The following is a 16,130-nucleotide window of genomic DNA, read 5'->3' as shown; positions in this document are numbered from 1 at the left end:
ACTGCCAGCACTGGCATTAGCAGGCAGTACAGCGCAGTGCAGAGAAGTAAAGAGAGAGATGGCTGGGGACTGTCCACCCACACTACTCGTGTCCCAGGGACTGGGCCTCAGGGCAGCTCTGAAGAGCTCCCATGGACCAAAACCATTAGAGGCTGGAGTACTGCAGGTACTCCTAAAGCACTTCTGTCATGCTCCGCTTTCTAAGAAGCATCTCCTTTTTCACTCCACAGGCACCCCACAGTAAACAGAGGTAGCGGGAAGACTCACTCCAAAAGCACATTACTGATGCAAGCAGAAATGCTAACACAAACTTAGCAAAGAAGTTAACAGCCTTCAGCACACAATTAACTCTTCTTTAAGTCAGGAAGAAAACACAGGACCGTTTGCAGACCTACAATGGCTGCAGTTTTGGTCCCAGAAAGCAAGAAAAAAAAAAACACAATAAATGAGCAATTCAGTCTTTTCACTTCATACTTATGTATAATTCAGGCCCCCTTCAATTTTTTCCCTCTTTTTAGAATTGTACATCCATCCAAAGCACTCGACCCTCTTGCTTCTCCCCCCCGTGGGTTTAATGTGAAATGAGTAACAGTCTTTTATCTTATCATCTGCTTGTTCAGTTTGAAGTTGTCATTACTGCAGATCAGTCAAAAAATTCAATACCTTATCTACTTCTTACTGTAAAATCTTAAAAAACCTGAATTCCAAAGTCTCAAGAAACATAAAGGATAGTTGGGAAACAAATGCAAATCAAGTACATTGTTCCATTGCAACATTATCTTATGTCATTAGTTGGCAGCAGCCATAAAGCTCTGGATCTTTTCCAATATTTACTTCCATACACTGAGTAGAAGTTGACACATCTAACCTCTACTTTATTCATCCTCCAGTAGTTTACACAAATTCAGATTAAAATAAGAACTTAAAAATTCTAATCGAGTCCACTTAGATGAATCAGTTTCCCTACTGTGAATCAGAAGTAAGAGTATGGTAACTTCACTAGGGCTTGCAGAGCTCATCGTGCAGAAATGCTGTTCTACTCGGTGAGTTTTACAAAGGATGGGCTATTATAAAGGTTTGGTGCTGAATTTTGACAAGCTAGTAACGTTTAGTAACTCCATACAACCCTTAAGGAACGCTTATTGGACAATATTTGCTTTTAAATATTAACTTAAGAAAGACTTAGTGCCTAGAGATAAACAAACTTAAAGCAAAAGCAGAAAAGCAAAACATGCCACAAAGCTTCCTCCACCCTAAAGCCAAGCAGACAGGCAAGCAACAAAGAAGCAGTCCTCAACAACCAAAGGATGATCGTCATAGAACCAGGGGCACCCCTCCATGTGCTCTGGTACCCATGCATCCATACAGGCAGCTTCAGAGGGCAGATAAGCTGCCAAAATTTTCTCACACGTAACATAGGGCCATGCCCAGCTCTGGGACACTGTCTTCTGCCAGTTAAAGAAACATCTGCACTGACCCAGAATCATGCGTTCCCAGCCCAATGGGCCAGGACTGGTGACGTGTGTTTATTTTCTATTCGAAATTTAAAAAAAAAAAAAAAAAAAAAAAACACCTTGATCTTTAAGCACGGCAAACATAAGGTTATATTTGTTGTCTTCGAATGGGACTTATTTTCCTAAAAGTTTTCACACATCCTAGGATGAACAGCTGAGTAAGCCTTCGTACTTCAGGATTTGTTCTGTTTTGTGGTGTTTTGTTTTTGTTTTTGTTTTTTTAAATAATTTCTCCAAACAACTTTGGAAAGTAACGAAGTCTGAGCCAGTGAAGAGGATCTGAACATACCACCGGACAAGCAGCTCTCTGACCAATCTCATCTACTGCACACAAATTGCATTTACTTTAAAATACTGTACCAAAGCAGACAAGTCAAACAGCCTTACTGGAAGCATTCCAAGTTTCCCCCCAGCTTTCATAAGCAAAGTCCTTGGAATACAGGCTTCAGAACTCCTGAACAGAAGTGCATGACAGTTACCCAGCGACCAGCCCTCTGCAGTGCTGAATGTGGCACCTTTGGTCTTTTGGAGCAACTGCCTGAACCCACACCCCTCATCCCAACGGGCCACCCCCTAAACAATGCTTCCAGAAGCAACACTTGATTTAAGGACAGTAGTTTGAGGACCTCCTTGAGACCTTCCTTCTCCGGACAAGAGGCCACTCTGACAGAAAGAGCGTAGCTAAGCCAAGAGCCCCTTCCCCATTCCTTGACCAGCAGCCGTACCAGCAGAGAGCCACGTATGCGAACAATCGATTTTCCTCAACCAGACGCTGCCAGAGTAAACCGGGACACACAGGTTGTGAAACTTGAGCTCCCCAAGGGCTCTGGGAGCACAGGTCTGGGTAAGGACAGACAGCAGGGTGACACAGTCATGCAGGTACACGGACATGGCCAGATTGCACAAGCGCTAGGGGATGCACCGGAACATGCAGCTGCCTGCTGAGGCGGGGCAGTGCTTAACCTGCCACCAGAGAGCAAGGCACAGCCTAAAGGTTATCAGCAGGGCAATGCTCTGCCTGCTCACACTCATCAGGGGACTGTGGCTTCACCTTGAGCGTCACGTGCAATTCTGAGCACCACAACGTAAGAAGGACATAAAGCTGTAGGAGAGCAGCCAAAGCAGGGCTGCGAAGACGCTGAAGGGTCTGGAGGACAAGCTGTATGAAGAACAGCTGAGGTCCCTTGGTTTGCTCAGCCCAGAGAGGATGCTGAGGGGGGGGCCTCATGGCAGCCCTACAGCTCCACACAGCTGGTGGGGGAAGTGATTTACATAGCCATCACTGTTTCCAAACTAGGGATGCAGCAAAAAAGCAAAAAGAAGAACAGAATAGAATAGATCAATTTGAGTCTGAAAGTCCATTCAAATAACTCATTACACCTCCAGATGCAAATAAAAAGCACTGCTTAGCAGGGAGGATGTAATTGAGTGAAACGATATAAGAATCATCAGAAACATTCAGCAATTAGTCTTTTCAACCTCAGGCATAAAATCTTTGATATATTATTAATTATCACTAACCACAATCAGTAGGGTTCCCATGCATCCTCAGAGAGCATACAAAGTCCTATAAGGCATTTTACAGACAATGGATTCAGTTTCTGTTCAGACGTTCCAACTGAGTATACTTTTTTTTTTTTTAAGGAAGTATCTTTCTATATTAGCCGAGTAATCCCACTTGAAAATATAAAATTCAATCTACTTTTTTTTCCCCTGAAATAATTCACAGCACTCTGCTTACAAACAACAGATTTATAAAGACTTAATGTAGCAAGCAGCTAGCAACACTTTCTAATGTAATTGCAGAAGCTTAATTCACAGTTTAAGACCAAGAAATAAAATTCAAGTCATTCTCTTCTGACCTAACTACAGTTTGGGAACTTCTGTCACAGCACAATTCACTCAAGAAACACTGCCTGCAAAATGTTCATGTACTGAGTAGATAGAACTGATGTTAGATATCCTTTTAAGAATCCAGAATCATTTATCTTATTTGACATCCTGCAGCAACCATTTCAATAAAGCCAGAGGGAGAATACCGAGATCATGTCCTTTCAGAAAACATGTTAGTTTTTGTTAATAAACTTCAGGTACAAAAATAAATGAACAAGTAAAAATAAAGAAAGTAGAAGCTCTTTTTAATTTAAAAAGACAAGCTACTCAAAATCCTCAGCCAGAAAATAAATTAACTTTTAAAATTTTCTAAAAACTCAGACCTTCCTGAACAGAAGCATACATATTATTACTGGTGTGCAAACACTGCTTCAAAGCATTACAAGAAACCCTCAAACAACTCCTAAGCACCTGCAGAGCCCAACACAAAGACGAGAGGTGCTGCAGTTGCTTGTGACAGTAGCAGTACTGCAGCAGACCATGCTGGGATATGCTAGCAGAGATAAGCAGGGACTTCCTGGCCAACGCGCCATCTCCCTGTAGCATAAATAAACAACAACAAAAAAATACACCTTCCATCAAGGTCAGCGTGTCTCCTCCAGCAGCAAAAGCAAGGCATCTCCAGCCGGAAAAGGAAGAAGGAAACTATAATGCAGCTCCAGTAAGCAGTGACTCCAGGCACCATGCACTACTAAAGCATGCAAGGGGCTGTTTAAGCACTCAAACATGCCCAGCAACTGCTGCAGCCACTTGGGCAGCTGCACACAATTGTAGTAGGTCTCATTTTTTCTCCACAGATCTCTTTCACCTGGAAGAGACTGCAGCTGAAGTAAATTAATTCATATGCTGAGCACCAAGCACTGATCAGCAACTGGCTGCATGTGAGTGCAGGGATAAAATTACTAAACTTAGACATACTTAATACTTGCTTTTCACACACCCTTTTATCACTCTTATACAGACCATGTTGTCAAAGGTATTTGTCAGAGAACAAGTCAAGGTCTTATGTTCATCATAAACCACAGTATTTTCTGACCTCTCAGAGCTTAAATCTGAAATCACAGCACTCCACTGTTCCCTGAGGGATTTTGATTGAAATCAGTCCATTATTAACTGCAGCTTCCACAACTATGTTCAAACATGTTAATACATACAGACACCTACAGTTAGAAAATAGAAGCTGTCTTCGGAAAGTATACCCTGAAAATACAGCTGCTGAGACTACGGCTTGATGATACATTGAGCAGCAACACACACACTTGTGATATTTCAGAGGCACTTTTACCTCTCCATGCCTTCAGTTTGCTCTCGTGCCCACAGTGCTCACACAGTTTTTAACTGTCCACCAGTGCTGCTAAAAAGACCTTCAGAGTGAACTGGATCAGGAAGCCGATCTGGCTCTTGCATGTAACACCTACAACACACCCAAACCAAAGGCAGAAACAGTGTCAAACCAGACTCGAGGGCATTGCCCAACAGCACGTTTCATCACTGAAAACAAAATATTGGTCAACTGCAGACGGCATCCAACAGCAATCTCTACACAAGCTGCAGCTCAATAAAGCACCAATACAATCTGAGTCAACCGGGCAGAGCACTGGAGAGCACGTTTAGGTTCCATTAATGCTAAGTGCTTGTTGAGTAAGGACAAGTTATCAAATCAGAACTTAACAACTTACTCCCTGTGCAGATAACAGGAGTACGGCATGATCACTGATACCCCTGCAACAATCCATATGGACGCTCACTTGCATAACCCATATGTATGCACATCCCATAAAATAAAATGGGAACATTTCTGCATAGTACATACTTCAGACACCAGTCTCTTCCTGTCCTCATTAAGGGGGATGAATCCATACTGTCAAAATATGGATAATCAAAATTTCTTCTGTTTGCTAATTTTAAAATCCGTGCACTAAGATGAGCCTGACTTCCCTATTCCAGAGAACAGTCAGACAAAGGTATCACAGTGAGATTCTGTATCACCACATGATACAAAAGCTAGAAAACAGTTACTGGCTATTATCAAAATAAACTATGGCAAGCCAATTTGTAACAGCCAAGTTTCATTCAGTTTAACAATACAACTGGCCACATAAATGCTTCAGTGCCACACAACATGATTTACCCTTCTACACAAAGAAAAAAACAATCCCCAGATACAGGTACAGGGATTGAGAAAGGAGCGCTTATTTCCACAGATTCCAAAGCTCCACTTATTCATGGAATGCATTTTCCAGCAAGGCGGACTTCTCCCTCTCACAGGAGTCAATTTTCACATGTAATTTAAATGGAAAAATTTAAGCATCCCTAGGAGCCTTAAAAGGCTTTTTCTTTATAAAAAGATACTTAATAGAGATTTTCAATGCCCCAATCAAATTAGCAGAACAAAACAGAGCACCCTCAACAAAATAACATTAAGCAAAACTAGCAAGTACAAGGCTGTGAAATGAAAGCTGGTATGCCAAGGAGAACCTTTGGACCTTCTAGCTCCATGCATTAATGCAGGCTGATAAACTTCAAAGTGAGAAATAAAGACACATGTTGAGGATCCTGCTGCATATCAAGATTATATCCAGAAATATTAAGAAGTACATTTGCTTTTTGTAGTTCCATGTGTAATTTCACACACTAATTTCCAAATTGAGAAGTAAAAAAGTACAAATTTAAGGCTATAGTGTACAACGTAGGAGAATTGCTGTCCAGCCTTTTCAACAGTGAACTTATGGGAAACTAATGGGCAAAACAATCCCACCAAAGCATGGAGACTATTGTGAACAACTTGGCCTTCTTCATATGAAGTCCATAAAAAAAACAAACAGAGGTGAAGGTCAATCATAAATTCTAAAAATAATATTTACCAGACCTTTATCTCTCTGGCAGGTATCATTCAGATAACTGACTATTCTAGATAATTTTTAACACAACGTTATTGACAGAAAATAATTGCCAATAGCCTGAAATCAGATTTAAACCAGATCACCTATTCACTTCAGGGAGGGTTACCCATAAATGAAGCCCATGTTGTTATTATCAGCATTTTTTGGAGGGGGGGACTGCAATGAGCAGGGTCAGAAGGATGGACAGGGACATCCTGCATGCACCCGGTGCTCTGGGAAGCTGAGATATACCACCCAGATCAGGCTCTGGGCTGCTCATCAAAGCACTGTCCTGACTTACGCAAATTGCTCAGGAACAGTCAGGTATAAAAAGTCCCTAAACACTGTCAACTTGATCGTAAATCCTAAGAAGTGAATGACAGCCTTTCAGGCAATTTTAGCATACCTACATTAGACTCTAAAACCTGATGACGAAATGTTTTGAAATTTCCCCAGCCGGTAAACAATTAAAATGTAATTACTAGTAGGTAGAAATAACTCCAGTTGAAATAGTGAACTTATTTAATGATAGCAACACATTGTAACTTTGTGAATTCATCCCAGGCAGCCAGGGAAACTTTGCTGAAACAATACTGCTTCACAACTCACCTCCATACACAGGCTAGCACACAGAAAGAACTTCAGGAACCTGTATCATTTTGTACCTTAAATTCCTTTAAGGCTACCCATGCTCCAAAAGAACAGATATTCACATGCTTAAATTCGTACATTCAATCCAACTCTTTGATGTGTTTACAATCTAAGACATGCAGTTACGCATCGTCATCATAGAAAAACAGGTTTGAGGGTACTATTAAGTTTCTAAACCAAAATCAAGGGGGAAAAGGAGATTATTTTTTTTTTAACATTAAAAATAATAAATGCACAAGCAAACCATGCACCAGCTCAGCAGTTGGTATGACACTCCTTACAGTCACTGGGAAAAACAGAACAAAACAAAAAAAACCCCACAACCTGAAAGTTTGAAAAAGTTTGGAGCAAAACTGCTCCCGAATCATGGGAAACTAAAACTGCATCTGAGTCCTTTTTTTCCATCACCTGCCACAGTAAGCAACACCTGCACCTATTCATCATCATCCACACAGGGAAAAACTCTGCACGTGGATCTTTACCCCAGAGCTCTATGGCATGGAAATGTGCAATCCTCAGGGGTCTTCTCTCCCTTCGGGAGCAACTTTGCACCTGTTCCCAGCCTGGGAAGAAAGCAGCTTTGGGGGAAACACTTGGCAAGGCAACGCAAGGAGGTGTTACCAGGTAATGGAACCAAACAGTCTGACTTTTAGCCAAATCTGAAAACTATCCAATTGCAACTGTTTGGAAGAATGCACAGTAGGCACATCAGCCCTTTGTTTCTACCACAACTGCTGAGAACAGCGAGTATGCACATGTATATACAAGAGTTAACATGGAAATTAGAGGGAAAAGGCACATTTGCAGAAAAAGCTTTAGGTAAGAGCTAACACAGCAGAAAGGTCATCCTCCTCAATTTTTACTGTTGTTTCAAGCAACCCTGACATTTTCCTAGGCCATTTTGGAAATTACATAATTGGCATGATCGTAAGTCTTAGGCTCATACCCTGATTCAGATGAGCAATCACCTTAGAGCAGATTTCCGTCAATGACATCACTCCACCTCACATACCTTATTTTCTAAGCCCACTTTGCTATTATTTGTTTAAAATCCGCTATTTCTTAGTAATGTCATTCATTGAAGGGGGTGGGGGGGTGAGGGGGGTCTACACACGCATGATTCACCCTCTATTAAAAATAATGCATGCTCAAACTTTCAAAGGCATGTTCTGCATGCATATTAACAGAAACAGCATTTCAAAGGAAACAGGCAAACATGCTTCTTCACTTAAGCTCTCCTCCCCCAAATCCTGCAGATTGTAATCTTGTAAACAAAGTTCCCACCATCCACCTTAAAGATAACCATAACCATCCTTTATCAAACAAAAGTAACTAAAAAAACAAAAGAGAATGTTGCAGTTGACAGTGGGCACTTGGTCAATGAGACAGCAAAGTATTTCGCATGCCCAGGCTGTGCTTATTTGATACTGTCAGCAATTGTAACTGACTCAAGAAAGAACCAATTTAATAAAAGGTGATAATTGAATAGGAAAGGAAAATCATTTTTAAGAACATTCTAAACATTCCCAACGCGAAAAGCCTTCTTCATACCTGGTCACCCAGTCCTTTCCACAATGTAAGCTGCATATCAAAGAGGACACAGTATTGAAGTTCAGATCATAACCCTGTCAAAACAAGATCTACTCTATGCAGATCATCTACCGACTTCAAAGAATCATGCAGCCTCTTTTTTACCTTCATTTTAGTCTTTTCTTATGGCACTTATAATGCAAAATAAATATACTTCAGAAAAAAATAAAAACGATATGGAAGACTTAAAACATCAGGAACTTGGTACTGCAAGCTACAAAGGATTAATCACATGTTTAAACAACGTGAACGAAGAGAGGTTTTGTCATTCCAATACCCTCTTGACATAGGAAAGATGAAATGCCCTTTGGGACACGGCTTTAAAATATGTTTTATTACAGTGCTTTGGGGGATGAACAAACTTAATCATGATTTTCTCTGCTTTAGCTGGAATGTGGCACAGGAATTGAGGATAAAGGTGAAGATGGATTTGAGGCTCATTAGGAAGAGTGAGCTTTTGCAAGTCTTTGATTTGTTTCGTCAGCAGACAAATATCTGTATGGGCACCTATGCATTCAAACTTGTACTGCTAAGATAACCTCTACATTAATTTATTTTGAAACCTGAAAGGCCTTCGCACAGGTCCCCTGCTGCATCTGTTAGCACAAAGTCATTGCCAGACAGATTAACAGTAACATTTAGTTAAATAATGAGGCTGAGATAGAGATTTGAAATGATGACATGTATCCTAATCTGAAACACAGATCAGGATGTCTGAAGTGATGCAACCTTGCAGATTGCTACCACCTAAACAGAATTTCGCACGTGCATAATTGCTCTGAGAGGTAAAAACGTCAGAATTTCAATCATGTAAAGCCACAGCTACACTCAGATGCATACCTTACTAAGGTATCAGCTTAGAAAACAAAGGAAAGCACAGTCACATCTCCCCTGATGACAGATGATTCGTTTATGGGTCTAGAGGCACAGGTGAGAAGAGCTACCATGGAATAACGTCAGATCAGAAGATACTCCTTCAAAAGCCTAAAGCAAAACTGTCCTAAAAACATAACTATGGATGACCACACTCTTGAACATTTCCCTGTTTACTGCTCAGTGGATCACATCCTGCAGCAGATGACAACCTTGGATCAACGTGAGCAGCACTTCCTCACACAAGAAGTCTCACAGACCAGCTCCCAAGTAACAGCGCTCAAACACAAAGGCAAGTAAGTATTGGGTCTTTGTTTGCAGATAGCCTATCACTCTTCTGGTGAACTTTTCCCATTGTGTAAATAATGCATTTTATGAACATTTATCTGGCAAAATAACTAGGAGACAGTAACTTCATCTCCTTTGATCCAGGAAGTACATTTGATCCAAGCACAGATGATGACAAACATACAGCTATGTGCAAAGTTCAGCAAGAAGGTGGGGTACAGACTTTTCAATTTGAGCAAGATGTATTAAAAAAAGTGTGCTCTCTACAAACAATATTTGAATTAGACAAAGAAAAAGTCAAGTATGGAGTCTGAACTATTCAAGTAGACCACAGAGGTACTGGACAGGTCCGAGAATAAAATGCAAATATTTCAAGTGTTTCCTCCCCCTGCCCCCTTGCCCACCCCAAACTCTAGGTCCACAGATTGTCTTCCCTTCCCAAAAGCACAGTTAGTTTAGCCACTATGTCCTTCATTGGAAGATCATTGTTTTCCAGAAATATTTCGAGTCATACAAGTATTGAGAAAAGTACACATTCTCTTCACTCCAATCAAAGGATATGGTAGAAGCTGTGCATCTTTTGATGAGGAGAAGCACAGCTTAAGACATGTAAATGCAAATTCTGTTATCAGCTATTTTGCTGATAGCACAAACCTGGGGTCAGCCAGTTTGACAGATGAGGAGGCTTTGTAGCTACTCTAACTCAGTCACATTGCCAGATGCATTTAATAATTTGTAAAACTGACTATGCAAGTAGACAGCTTATGTAAGTAAGCGTCCTTCACAAATCACATGAACACCTGTTTGTGGAAGAAGTATGCACTTCCATGGATTGGCCAGTACAAACGCTGAGGACAGTTGCATATTTCTCTCACCAAAAGTTAGGAGATCAGTTCATCCATTTTTCCCTTTCAAATGCGTCAAGTTTTAACAGCCCTCCTCCTTCTGGAGGCATTTTTTCTATATATACAAACCAAATGTTCCTACAGTTACAATACAGAAATAATATGTTGCCACAGGCTTGTAAGGTTTAGTTTTCAAATTTAACCAGTTGTAGCCTAGTGCAAAATTAGAGCCACGCATCTCTACAGAAATGGATTCCTAACATTACCGTCTTACCCTCATCTCAACATTTCACTCGAGTTGCAACACATTTGAGCACCAGCTAAGGAACAATACCCTTTATCAGACACACAACAGCAATTTTACTAACCTTTCATTATGGGAAAGACAACGTTTGTAGTAGTAAGAGCTCACGAACATAACAAAGCGACACTTCCAAATCTAATACCGATAGAACATAATACGCTCTTTTTAAATATTAAAGTGAGCACTTGGTTTTATTAAATCCATAGCAAACTACAGCAAACAACCAGCAAGTCTAGCAGCAAGAAGTGAAATGCAAGCACAGAATTACACATCAACTTGAGAAATACCACCCCAGACCTCATTTTAATCCACATCTTGTGAAAAAGGGAGGGGAAAACAAGTAGCAGTTTGCTCGCTTACCTGGACACGTTTTCTGGAATGTACTCTAGAACTGGATACCCATCACTTCTTCTGGACGCCAGCTCCGAATGCGATTTCCAGGTCTCCACTAGCGTGCTGACGGGAGGGAAGGAGCTCAAGTGCTGAAATGCTTGCTCTCTAGCGACGGGCCGTGACAGAGATATCGTGCCCTGCGCACCGATCCTGTAGTGAAATGACTGTCCACCTGAATTTACACCAACAATGGCAGAGGATGGTATGCTACTGTCTTGGTAATAGCTGCCATCATCAGGCTCCTGCTTAATCCCCACAGGGAGGCCTGGATTTGGAAAACCGCTACCTTCACAACTGCTATCAAAGGAAGAAACAGGTGGTCCTAAAATCCCAGAAAGAGAGTAGTAGTCTTTGTCATCCATGAAAGAAAAATATGAGCCATCTGTAAATGGAAAAGGATTTACTGTTTGATTCCCTTTAAAAGAGGCACCGGAACAAGGATGTTTTGCTGACTCTTGCTTCACCGGTACCGAAAAGGGGCAATCAGAACTTATTTTACTGTTTTCACCAATGCACGCACTACCGAATGAACCGTCTGGTTCGGGCTTTATGAACTGAACGAGGTTCATCTGGCTGTTGTTTGAGATGGCATTCTCCATTTCCTCCATTTTGGGAAATGGGATTTCTTGAGCACCCTTGTCCTTCGTTTCTGGACTGGGAACAGTATCTTGGCTTCTGCTAGGTCCAGCCGGCGTGCTGGAAGCAGGGAATCCTAGTGAGCTGTTGACGGGGCTACAGATCGAAGATCCCCCCACAGTGCTAACCGCTGGGCTGGAGCGAGTGGACCTGTTGTTGGCATTGGAAGGGCTGGCAATAGAGCTTCTTGAGTTCAGGTTTGCAGGGCTGGAGACAGAAGACCGCATAGTGATATTGTTAGGACTGGAGACGGGAGATTTCACGCTGCAGTGACTGGGAGGACTAGAAATTGGTGATTTCATGCTACTTATAGGGCTAGAAAGTGGAGACCCTACGTTGCTAATGTGAGCGGGGCTGTGCAACATGGACCCCCGGCTCTCAACGTTGGGTGATCGTGACAAGGGAGTTCCCTGCCCGATGGGGCTGTGCATAGCAAAGTTCCCAAAGTTAGCAGTAGTTGAGGACACTGAGTTAACACCAGCAGGACTACACACCGAGGAAGCCATGTTCTGAGGACTGCAGCCTGAGGGACTTTTCTCTTGACACACGATGGGGCTTTTGACAACAGCATGCATGGCACCGCCATTCATGGCGCTTCCCGAGTCCGCCATCAGGGACCGCAGGGGCCTGCTGGGGCTGTGCAGGGGAGAGGAACAGTGGCCGTTCTCCTTGTAGAGCTTCACCAGCTGCTCCACGTTCTGGTAGATCTTACCCGGGCTCCCCTGGTTCTGCTGGTCATACGGGTAGTCGGCGTCTCGGATCGAATCCATATACAAACCCATGGATTCGGCCACTGTCGCTGACAGTTCTTTCGACTCGGTTTCAGTTTTGATGTCAGAGGGCAGAACAGCGGGATGGCTGCTGTCCTGCTGCAGGCAGGAGAGAAGCTCAGGTTTTTCCTTGTTTCCTGGAGCGCTGCTGTTCGCAAAGGTGCCGGCAGCACAGCTCACATTCACAATCTCCATATAGTTACTGGCATCAGCCTGCTCTCCAGGACCTAGGGAAGAATACTCCACAGACTGAGGAACTTGACCCCACCGTCTCTCCATATCTATGCCTTCAGGGTAGCTGTGGTATCCTTTTGTCTCCATAACTAGTAAAGACATACACACACACAAAGAAGTGAAATTAATAAGTGGCAGGACAGTGCAATTTACTAAGGAAATTTCCTAATTTCCTAGGGAAACAAGGCATATCCGCTCACTCTGTCTATCCCTGTCTGTCCGCTTGCCAGCCTCGCTTCCCACCCCATCAGTCTCTTCTCAACCATGCCACAGGAAAAGGTCTCACAGATAAGACAGTCTGACAGACTCTCAGACAGAGATGACCAGTCATCAAAAAACACCCAAATTCTTGCCTGAAAGCTTATGCTGGACAGTGCCAGCCCAACCCTGCAACACCACCAAAGACCTCATGCTACCGTGCTATAGGGACAGCAAAGCAGCAGGGGCTGGTGCTCTGCAAAGGTTTCTCTTGATTTTCCAGTGCTGTAAGCGATGCTTTGAAGGAAAGCTGCAGTTCTATGGGGCTGGGAGCCAAGTTTTCAGAGCCCCACTGCAGGATATGGGAGGACAAGCTGAACGAGGAGAGAAGCCCCACAGAAGTTCCTGAACAGATGGAGGGGATGATGAAAGGCTGTAGGGTCTGCAACCCCACCAACCTCCACGGTACACAGCAAGAGGAATGCATAAAGGAAAGTGAGCCTCCTTCTAAGAAGTGACCCTACAAAGCCTTTCACCCAGCGTGGCACTTTCCCTAAGCATGGCTGCTTTCTGAGTGGTCACACATGCATTATTCTGGAAGAATTCTGTTATTCTGAAAATCACGTATAGGTAGCAGCAACATTCTGAAGAACAGGCTCATCATCTTGTCAGAACTGTAGAAAGTCGAGTGCCAATACTTATAATATCAGTATTACATAAAGATCTTTTTTCCCCTTTCAAAATGCACTACTTTTGCAATGTTTAACACCGTGCTTAACCGCCTCATTTAGCACTGCTTAAGAACTAACTTTTTTTTAAGCAACACCGTAAAAAAAAGAATAAAACAAAAAAGCAAAAAACCTTCAAGGGAAAGGCTTGAATACTATTTTGCCCTTCCTTAGGGCTATGGCCTTACGCCTGCATTCCTGTCAGGCACAAACGCTGTGAGAATATCATCCTGTGGACCCAATCCCACTCCTACAGTCGAAAATCTCCATCCAGAAGTGCTCGCTTTCACACAAAGTCACTTCTAGATCATCACTTAGCCCTCACGTTAAGTGCTGGGCAAGCCTAATTCCGACAGAAATCAATGGCGGCCGCCAGTGACCGCCACTTCGGAACCCCGGGGGCTTAGGGAGGGTCAGCACCGGGATGGCAGAGCACCGCAGCCCCCGCAGGCAGCGGCACGGTGCGGGGCCGCTCCGACACAGGCCCGGAGCTGCGGGAGCGCTGTGGCGCTGGCTCAAGCGAACCTTCGCAGCAGCAAACCTCAAAACTTCGTACAGAATCAATAGGCGAGCGTGCTTCAGAACTTTAACGGATAGAAATCTGGGTCACTCCACGGGAGAAAAATAAATAAATAAATAAATAAATGAAATTTCGCCCCCTCCCCCCCCCTCCCCGATCCTGCGCTACCGGAGGGAGAGGAGAGATCCTGCGCGGCTCGGGGAGCAGCAGGGCGCCGGGCTCCAAGCAGCACGGCGGATCGCGGCGGGGGAGGCGGCAGGCGGCGCGGTGTTGGCGGCGGGACCACCTCGCGGCGCGGCCCCTCTCCCTCAGCGCCGGCCTCTCCTCGCCGGCCCGTGCGCGGCTTTTCGCCCCCCCCCCCCCCCCCCCACCTCCAGCGCACCGCGACCCGCCGGCGTGAAACGGAGCTCGCGGCAACCGGGAAACAGAAGGACCTTCTCACCAATCAAAGAACCGAAAGCCGCCGCATGGAGGTCCCGCTCCCCTCGAGGGTCACCCAGCCCCAAGCGGGACCCGCACTAAGTTTCGCACCCGGCTCCCGGCAGCCGTCGCCTTTCACGGCGTTCGTTTCGCCGCCTCCCGCCCGGCGGAGCATCCCCGCATCCCCCCCCCGCCCGCTGCTCCCGGGGGCCCCGGGGCCGCGCCCCCGCCCGCGGTACCTGTTGCCGCCGAGGGAGGGAAAAGGAGGAGGAGGAGGAGGAGGAGGGAAAAGGAGGGAGGGAGGGCGGGCGGAGTGGCGCGGGGCGGCCCCCCGGCCCCTGCCCGCCCGCCCGAGGCGCGCCGCGCCGCCCGGTGTCACGGCGCGGCACCCGGGAGGGGACGGGAAAAGGTGCCAAGTCCTTTAAAAACATGTCACATGCCCGCAAGTTCAAGTTTACGTCCCGGCGCCGCGTGCTCCCATTGGCCAAGAGGCGCGCGGCGGGGGCCAGGCCGGCGCCCCATTGGCCGAGCGGCACCGTCACTCAGCCGCCGGGCGACATGACTGATACAAAGTTGCTGCGACACAGGCGGCAGCCGCAGCTCCTTAAAGCCGCAGGGCGCCGCGCCCCGGGACGGCGCGGGGCCGGGCCGGGCCGCGGGGGGCGGTTCGGGGTATGGGGGTAGACGGGAGGTGCGTTCGCCCGGGGCTCGGGGACCGCGGCGGGGCGGCGAGGCCGAGCGTCACCCCCGCGCCAGCCCTGGTTTTCCGCGTTTCGGCGGCGCGTGGATCCGAGCGGCGCCGGTGCAAGGATGGGTTAAAAAAAAACAGAATAAAATGATAAATAAATAAAAAACGGGGAAGAGGGGAAAAAAAATAAATAAATAAAAAAAACCGGCGGTGGCGGCAGAGCGCGCCGAGCCTCAAGGACTCGTCCTCTGCTCGCCGCTGCCGCGCGCATCCCGCCCGGCGCTGCTTTTTCCCAGGGAGACGCGAGGACAGCAAAGTTTGAGCCCCGCGCTGCCCCTCTCCCCGCGTCCGACGTCCCCCACCCGTCCTTCCCCAGCGCTCGCCGCCCCCCGCCCCGCGTCCCGCCCGGGAGAGGCCGTCGGGGCGCCGCGCACCTCCCGCCCGCAGCCGTGTCCTCCGCGCTGCGCCCATCCGCGCGCGCTGCCCGGAGCCGCCGCCGTCACACGGCTGCGTCCCTCCTCCCCGCGAAGTTTTCAGGCTGCGGCCGTGACCTGGATACCGCGCGGGGTCCGCGCTGCACTCACCTCTCTACGACATGGTGGTGGTGGTGGCGGCGGCAGGAGGAGGCGCGGCCCCCGGCTGCTGCCAGCGAACCATCCGACAGCGAGCGCGCACCGGCTCCGGGAGGGGAAGGAAAAAAAAA

General features: G+C 45.9%; 1 protein-coding gene across 4 annotated transcripts in view; it reads right to left on the bottom strand.

Moving 5' to 3' along the window:
• The window catches only part of NR3C2 (nuclear receptor subfamily 3 group C member 2), a 199,957-nt gene extending 183,849 nt beyond the window's left edge, over nucleotides 1-16,108 (bottom strand). The window contains exons 1-2 of one of the 4 annotated variants that reach the window (XM_042828344.1): nucleotides 16,012-16,108; nucleotides 11,201-12,962 (exon numbers count right to left, since the gene is read on the bottom strand). In XM_042828344.1, the coding sequence (XP_042684278.1) occupies nucleotides 11,201-12,960 (1,760 nt within the window). In that variant the 5' untranslated portion in view covers nucleotides 12,961-12,962; nucleotides 16,012-16,108. Of the gene's footprint in view, nucleotides 1-11,200; nucleotides 12,976-14,761; nucleotides 14,861-14,978; nucleotides 15,014-16,011 lie in introns of those variants that run through there. The other 3 variants (XM_042828345.1, XM_042828346.1, XM_042828343.1) reach the window with 3 other exon arrangements.
• Between the last annotated feature and the right edge of the window lie 22 nt (nucleotides 16,109-16,130).

This window comes from Centrocercus urophasianus, unplaced genomic scaffold (genome assembly GCF_019232065.1).
Source record: "Centrocercus urophasianus isolate 14NV4802_14NV808 unplaced genomic scaffold, USGS_Curo_1.0 seq_3, whole genome shotgun sequence".
NCBI classification, from domain to species: Eukaryota; Metazoa; Chordata; class Aves; order Galliformes; family Phasianidae; genus Centrocercus; species Centrocercus urophasianus.
Note: the sequence above shows the minus strand (reverse complement) of the source record. Positions and strands in the feature narration are given on the sequence as shown.